This window comes from Zea mays, chromosome 3 (genome assembly GCF_902167145.1).
Source record: "Zea mays cultivar B73 chromosome 3, Zm-B73-REFERENCE-NAM-5.0, whole genome shotgun sequence".
In the NCBI taxonomy this organism is placed as follows: Eukaryota; Viridiplantae; Streptophyta; class Magnoliopsida; order Poales; family Poaceae; genus Zea; species Zea mays.
In genome coordinates this window covers 46,122,157-46,130,142 of record NC_050098.1, presented here as the reverse complement: position 1 = coordinate 46,130,142, position 7,986 = coordinate 46,122,157, and the positions used below count along the sequence as shown (strand labels likewise).

The 7,986-nt window shown below is 44.2% G+C and overlaps 1 protein-coding gene and 1 long non-coding RNA gene across 2 annotated transcripts; one reads left to right on the top strand and one right to left on the bottom strand.

Annotated features, from left to right (window-relative positions):
- The first annotated feature begins 1,964 nt into the window (after nt 1–1,964).
- Nucleotides 1,965–2,698, top strand: LOC103650030 (uncharacterized). Its single transcript, XR_563864.2, has 2 exons — nt 1,965–2,222; nt 2,436–2,698. It is a non-coding gene; the product is annotated as an uncharacterized lncRNA (long non-coding RNA).
- A 349-nt stretch (nt 2,699–3,047) lies between these two features.
- Nucleotides 3,048–7,013, bottom strand: LOC103650031 (pentatricopeptide repeat-containing protein At1g80270, mitochondrial). Its single transcript, XM_008675701.4, has 3 exons — nt 6,780–7,013; nt 5,557–6,112; nt 3,048–4,545 (listed from the first exon to the last, which is right to left on the bottom strand). Exons 1-3 carry the CDS (start codon nt 6,812–6,814, stop codon nt 3,295–3,297), a joined length of 1,842 nt encoding a protein of 613 aa, XP_008673923.1. The 5' UTR covers nt 6,815–7,013; the 3' UTR covers nt 3,048–3,294.
- Between the last annotated feature and the right edge of the window lie 973 nt (nt 7,014–7,986).

Here is a 7,986-nt window from a genome sequence, read left to right as displayed (position 1 = left end):
GCCGACACTCGACAGGCTGGGGAGATGGCCGCTGGGCGCTTGGGCGTGCGCGACTGCGCGCCTGCGCGGTGCGCATCGTGGCCCGACAAGCTGGGCCGCTGGGTCGCCTGGGCGTGCGCGACAGGCTGGGGCGCTGGCCGCAGTCGGTGCGCATCATGGGCTCGTGGCGGCTGGCGGGGCTGCTGGATTGCTAGGGTCGGCCGTCCTCGGTGGTGGTCTGGTGGAGTTGGAGAAGACCGAATGGATGGCGGCGGCCGACGGAGGAGTCGAGGAGAGACTTGGAGACGGGGGAATAGGAGTAAAAGTAAACCCTAAACCTAATTAAATGATCTGGTGTTGGATGGCGGCGGACGTGCGGACGGTGCGGTGAGCCAGCTGGTGATCGTGCTGTTTCCGTGTCGAGCCGGCACGAACACGGCCCACAACGACATGTCAGGCCTTGTAGCACGACGGACTGAAATTTAGAGCACGACCGAGCCCGCGATTCGTGTCGTGCTAGCCCAAATTTAAACCAGTCATGTCGAGCCGAACCTTGTTCCATTTTTCACGGGCCGTGCTCGGAACGGCCCTTTGGGCACGGCCTAGACTTTGAGGACTACCTAACTCTAGGTAGTCAATAAGAAGAAAGCTGACCACCATTAAAGGACCATCATGAAAGGAAAAACATGGTATTACGTGATAAATGAGTGCCCTAGCTAATTGGGGCATCCGGAGGTGCTGATCAAGACTTTGATGTTGATGACGACGAGAGGCACTCCTCCCTCTCCTCCAGTGGGGGAGTAAAATTGTATAATTGACGTGTCGGCTAAAGGACTAGTAACAAAAAGTTCATTCGTCTTGATCTGGCGATGCGGATGGCCATCGGTTCTCCAGGCTACGATAAAATTAAAGAAAACTTAACAGCAGCGTGCATGTATAAGAATTCGTTTCGTCTCAAATTATAAGTCATAATATTATTATTTTTCTAAGGAGTCGAAGTATCTCAGTCTGATTAGAATTATGGAGAAAAAGTATTAAAATCATAACATTAGACTGATATACTTTAAAAACATAATTAGTAAAGAAACTAATACATATTCGATATCATAATTAATACTATTTTATTATGCGTGGTGCCAGTCGAATGCTCTAAAAAAGTTTAAATGGCTTTAGACAGTTTCTAGGCTTGTTTGGGGAGCAGGGGAACATAGGGGATATGTTCAGACGCATACAGACGAATCTGCAATTATCAAGCGTGTACGTTCAGAGGTCGCTCGCTTGTTTCAGTTTTACTTTTGAGGGCTAGTTTTGAAACTTTACTTTTATGCCTCTATTTTTTAAGAGAAAATGAACCAGTTTTACTTTTGAAGCGACGAGAGCGACTTTGTGATGGCGAATGGCTGAAAAATTCCTCTTGTAGCACAAACCAATTCCAAGAAAAAAAAAGAATCCGTTGGAATCAAAGTGAGGTCGTTCATCTTAATACAGTAAGCGATGATTGGGATGACGACCCCGCTCTGTCGATGTCCGAAACAACGGCCGGCCGGGAAGGGATCAGCAATGCGTCAGACAGCAGCAGTAGCTTGTTAGCGTATCTTCTTCCCTAATCTCGTTCTCTGGCTTAATTAGTAAACAAACCCATTACAATATAATACACTGGCTCGACAAAAGCCTGGAGCAAGTAAAGGCAGGGGTGCTTGGAGTTAAAATAAGCGATAGCGCTGGATACGGGACGGTAGGAGACAACGTGACAACACCACATAGAATCGTCCGCTAGTGGGCACTGGGCAGGCAGATCCCGTTCCGTTCCGTATCGGGACGGGTGTCGACGGCCGCGGGCGCACAACCACCGGGAGACGCCTCCCCGCTCGACAACGGAAAATTCGGACGTGGAGGAAACAAAAAAGGCATCTGTTATTCTGATCTAATCTAATTGGTGACATGCAGCAGGCTTACGTGTCTAATTAGTAACGTGGCTTGGACGCTGGCGCCTGCCATAATAATATGCTGCTGCCTTTATGCGAGTCCAGATTACACGATCGGGCCGGGGTCCACGACGCAGTTACCGGCCGGGAGCACTGGAATGAAAGGGAAGGCACCGCGTCGTGCCGTTACATCTATCGCCGTGCCATCCTCCTCGGCATGGGCGGGTTCGCTGCACCCGTTCCATTTGCAGGTATGGGCTGCTGGAACTGCAAGACATGAACCTGGACAGGACAGGACAGGGTCACTGCGTCTCTCAAGTGCGTGCCCAGCTCTTCTCTGCACATCACTGTGCTCAACACCTTGTTTATTAGATCACTTGATATCTGTTGCTAGATGCATGCTGGAGCCTGGATGCCAACGTTTCACTCTCGCCATGTCTGTTCATGTCCTGGCACGATTTTTTTTAAAAAAAAAGAGGAGCAGATCTCGTGTCAAACAGCCTTTCACCTTACTAATTTTCTCTGGGACAGGAAACTGAAGAAGCCATCACTGATCTCATCTCCTCCATGGTTCAGGATTTGGATTTCTTTACGAGTTGGGTGAGTGAGAGGACCTTGCGGCTTTTGCCAAAAGAGCCAAGGCAAGAGGCTCTGCTTAATTTTGCTACTCGAAGAATTGGAGAGTGGAGGCCAATCGAACTGCCTGTTACCTGCATTGCTGAATGTTCACAAGTAGCATTTGTATCATGAAAACATTTTATCAACAAGTAAAATGCTTTTGACTTTTTTCCTTTCCTACCCATTGCCACGCTAGCATTCCTCTTCGAGAAATAGATCGGTTCACGCGCCACAATTGCACTGCCAAATTTTATCCTAGTAGTGAGTTCAAAGCAACTGAACCGACCCTCCATCAAAACAAGCAACCCAATAACTACAGCACAAAAGTAACCCCCCTATATTGATAGACCAGCACAGCGCAGTGGCAAACAGCCGTCCACAGAGCCGTTGAGCATGTCAAGAAACTTGCAAACTATTTCATCAGCTGCAGGTCTCAGAAGCCACCGTCAAACTTCAGCACACAGCTGCCAATTGGGATTTGGAATCGCAAAAGGATTTGCGAAGGCTCATCTTGATTCTACTGGATAAATGAAATGGATAACAAAAAATATTATATCAAGAATTAGCACAAGTTCTCTAGTGCACTTTATCCTGTTTCTATGACTCACAAGTTCAGCAAAGCGCATGAGTCTAAATGCAAAGTCAATGGTAGTTCATTACAAGACTAAGACGTTATTATCTCACCATATATTCTCACACTACTCAGTCTTATCGAAACAGCACATGCGCATAGCAACATGATGGACCTCAGTACCTCACACTACTCCATAATCTAATCGAGCAAGTCCGATACTGATTTCTTCTTGACGAACGGATCAGTAGCGGCAATCAGAGTTGCCACGGCACTGTTGGGGAAAATGTTGTCAGCCTTCATCCTCTCTTTGAATCCATACGCAGGGGCCTTAGCATGTAGATAAGAATGGAGCAGAAACTGGTACATCCTGATCCTCCCAGTGTAGCCTATCTGTCTCAACTTGTTGAACACTTTCTCCGAGTTGTGGACGTCTCCTTTCTTCGAGTAGCTATCAAGCAGTGTCATGTATGAGCTGTAACTGGGCTTGACGTTGTTCTTCAGAGATAGCTTGTGCAATAGGGACTCAGCTTTCTCCACCTCTCCAGCGTCAGCATATAGCTTCACAAGTGCATTCAAAGTTGGGGTCCCAAACTTGGCACCCTCCTCATCCATCCGCTTTGCTAGTTCCTCACCCTTGTCTAAGAGGTTCTGATTAGCATACACCTTTAGCAAAGCGGTGTAGTATTTGGAAGAGAGGTTTTTCCATTTCACAAACATATCCTCAAAAACCTTCTCTGCCTTTTCAACATTACCAAGCTTACCGAAGGCATCTATAGCAGACAAGCACTCATCTATACGAGTATTATCCTCACACACCTTCCAAATTCTTTCCACAGCATCACCATTGCCCAGAAAAGCATATAAAGGTAATAGAAACTTGCAAGCAGCACGGTTTTTCTGGATATCATCACCCTCCATTGACTCCAAAAGTGTCTCTGCTTTATCACGCTGACCATTAAATATGTACTGTCTGGCAATTGTAGCATTAAACGTGAGATCTGGCTCAATGCCATCTTTCACCATTGATTCAACCACTTTCTCCATAGCTTCTACATCTCCAACCATTCCCTTGGCGTCTACAAGGACCTTGTAAGTAAAGATAGATGGTTTCACATCCTCCTTTTCCATCATTGTGAGAACATCAGCAATCTTTTTCTTGTCCAATCTTTTGTAGAGTAGCAGAAGCTGATTGGAAGAAAATGTTGTAACTGGGAATCCAAGATCCTTCATCCTATTAAAAACTTGCTCCGATTTTTTTACATTGCCTTCAGCAACACAATTCGCCAGAAGTGTTCTATACACAACCTCACTCCTATGAGATGCAGGAATTTTCTCGATATACTGTTCTGCTTTATGTAGACCATAAACCTTAGCTGTTAAATCAACGCGTGCAGCATAATCACGCTCTCCGAGTTCGAGCAGTTGTGAATTTTGAACATATTCAACAAGCTGCAGAGAAATAGTGACAATTATTTCACAAGTCAGAACAGCACACATGTGATGATATGGAGGTACACAATCACCTTAATACAACATCATTTAGCATACAGTGCAGAGTTGAATGTTTAATTGAGTGTTCATTTCTGATTACAGATTATCAAATAATGGGTATCCTATCTGGACTTTGCAAAGTGGTAGCATGAAGTTGAACACATGCATACAACTATTGCTGATGCATGCATAGGTTAAATGTACTGGCAATAGATAAAGGTAAATAAGAAATGCAAATAAAAGACTTCAGAATTAAGTATAAAGAGAAAAAAAATATTTTGAAAAATGACTGAACAAAGCTTGAGCAGAAAGCAACAAAGTCTTTTGCAATAAACAAAACAAAAGCACCAAGACATTACTTAGAACTATACAGAATCACAGATACACCAGCATAGATGCAGTTTACATATCAATATCATTCGGGATTATCATGCTGTGATGTCATAAGACAATATTTTAGCCAACCCCTTCTAAGCTACAACTTAAGGATCTTTGCACTTTTCTTGTCTTTACCCTCTGTAACATGTTTAAAAATAAGTACAAGGCAAAAATTTACATGTTAAGTACTTATTTTCACCTTGAAAAAAACCCCTACATTTCAGCATTAGGAGCCTGCTTGGATGCTGCCTGCCACTGCCAGGCAGCTGAGCAGCAAGCTAGTAATCCAGACCCCAGGCTCAGCAAATTATGCGCCTGGGAGCACCGGCCCGTACCTGGCAGGTTTTCCAACATGAAAACACGCTTCTATGCTGCTGGCTAAATATAGTTTAACCTTGAACAGGCCATTGCAGCTTTGCAAGTTAAGGTGTAAAGCATACCATTCATTTCAGATACTATCCACTGTACTGTGTTCTTAAAAGATTTAAATATTGAGCCACCTCCTGGTTAAGTACATCCAATCCAGCATACTAAATGTTTGCACCCAATTTAAATATAAAACCACCTCTCAGTAAGTTAAATGTTAGATACCTCCAAGGCTTTGTGGTACCACTTCCGCTTTCGAAGATTAAGGAGCACATAATAGAGTTCGCCCCTATCAAGTGCATTGCCATCCTTTGCCCATTTCTCAAGCGCTGAAGTGACTTGATGCCTTGGAGCTTCCAACACAGTCTTGAGAAGGGTGGAACCAAAAGTCCTTTTAATGTGCTCCGTCTCAGGTTTTGCATCAGCATCCATACTAGGCAAGCCAATTTCATCAGTGGCATCCTCATCAGAAGTATCTTCAGATGTCAACCCAGCATCCTTTTTACCAGCTTCTGGTGGAACATTGAGATCAGAAAATACATCCTCTAACTCATCATCCTTGTCACTAGAATTTGCACCTGGCTGAGAGGAGAAACCCCTACTCCAAGCAAATTGGCCAGATGAAAATGACAATAAGAAGGATGGTGGCTTTGGCTTATGACAGTAGCACACTTTCTGACAGTCTGCCTCATGGTGTTCTTCAACATTTTTTGCATCAGCAGTTAGCAGCACCTCAAGGCTCGCACAACCACGGGGACTCACAACTTTTTGGGCATGGAACCTGAATCAGAATCAAGTAGTTAGTCAAAGATGCAAACAATTATTATAATATATTGCATGCACAACATGGCATAGGAGGGCCATCCTGAGCATGCATTCACATGTGTGCTAATGAAAAACATGAAAGCCGAACATGCAATTGAATGTGAAATTGAGCAAACAAGTATGTGAAAGTGCTCTATATTAAAAAAAACATCTGGCGATCTTGTAATAGCTAATCTCGAGATATATATAGACAAAAAAAAGAGAAGAGACCGTATCAGATGCTGATGATTTACTCTTTACCTTGGCAAATACTACCTCTCTGTTCACGAATATTTGTCGGCCGGTAGTTCATTTTTGAACTAAAATGCCACAAATAAAAAAGAATGGAGGGGGTACATAGATACAGTTATCCTGAAATCGGCACACATTTAAACTTTATCCGCTCATAATGTTGTACCCATGTGTTTCCAAGCAATCGCGACCTACTAACAGGGGATCACACATTTCGGGGAGCAAAAGATAATAAAAAAGGAACGGACCTACTTGGCGCTGTGACGCAATAAGCATAGATAATAAGCAGGCCTACGCGGATCAAATAGACTGCTAACACGACGGATGCAGGAGGGAGTGAAGGTGACAACAGGATATCTAATCGGACAACCAGCGTTCGGGAGGATCACTACCTGAGGGGGTTACCAGCTCGGCGGAGAGCCCACATAGCGTCGCTGCGAGAAGGTTCCGGGTGGCAGCGGCTGTCGAGAAGAGGTGGAGGAGAGAAGCGTTGAGGGAACAGGGGAGGGACGCAGGAGGCTAAAACACTAAAACCCTAGCGGGCGGCTGAGAATGGGGAGGACCGGAAATATTTCTGCGGTTGTGCCGGACTGCCGGAGGGTGCTTTGGGCGCTAATGTGGCGGCTGGAAGGCTCGCGAGCCTCGAACGAGCCAAGCCGAGTCCTTTCTTCGAGCTCGTTTTTGCAGCGAGCCGAGCCGAGCCGACTCGCGAGCTTTACAAAAATAGTCAATTTATGGAATAATAATAAATATTAGATAATTTTATGGATAATTGCACATTTTTTAGTCTTTGATGATGAATATATTACAAGTTATAATTTAATTTACTCATAATGTAGAATAATGATTCTATATTTCAAATTTATATAATGTTAATTCACCAAATAATGCAACGAAAAGTATCAAAATATGGCTCGCGAGCCGGCTCGCGAGCCAAGGTCGAGCCGAGCCGAGCCGAGTCTCTTTCGCCAGCTCGTGGAATAGACGAGCCGAACTCGTTCAGGCACCGAGCCGAGGCTCGTTTCCAGCCCTACTACTGCCCGTCTACCACACCGCGAAGTGTATTGGAGGCATGATTATTGGCTTTAAACCCCATATTTCTTCTCCTTTTCTAATTTAAAATTTTCATTCATAGCTTCAAGCTTTCCCTTCGGCATAGCCATTTCGGCTTTATGCGCAGACTTCTTTTTTATTTGAGCCTTAAGCTCCTTAATACGCCTTACGCTTTAAAGGTTTTTTTTGACTCTAGCCTTCAAATTTTACTACCATTTTCCTCAACTTTCAATAAGACCCTTAGTTAAATTATTTAACATTGTTTCTTTTTCTTCAACATTATGCCGAAGATCGATAACTTCAGATCGCAAATTGTTTATTACCATTTGGGCACTTGCTTCTTCGACATCCTTCTGCGCTTTCAAGGCCTTGCTTAAAATAAGTCCATGTACAACACAATGAAAATCAAATAAAAATTACACCATAAAATGTGCTGGCTCAAAGTATTAGGCTATTGTAGGCCAAGCAATCTGCAAGGTTTTCTTTCGTCATTACAGATAGCCCACATTTAAGCTTCGGATATCCGTTATTATCCATCATGATGCA

Bases quoted from the DNA above. Each gene is read 5' to 3' on its own strand.
- LOC103650031 (XM_008675701.4), bottom strand. From the start codon at position 6,814: ATGTGGGCTCTCCGCCGAGCTGGTAACCCCCTCAG. The intron at 6,113-6,779 runs GTAGTGATCCTC...ATTCTGATTCAG, and splicing joins CGAGCTGGTAACCCCCTCAG to GTTCCATGCCCAAAAAGTTG. The intron at 4,546-5,556 runs GTATCTAACATT...ATTTCTCTGCAG, and splicing joins GGTACCACAAAGCCTTGGAG to CTTGTTGAATATGTTCAAAA.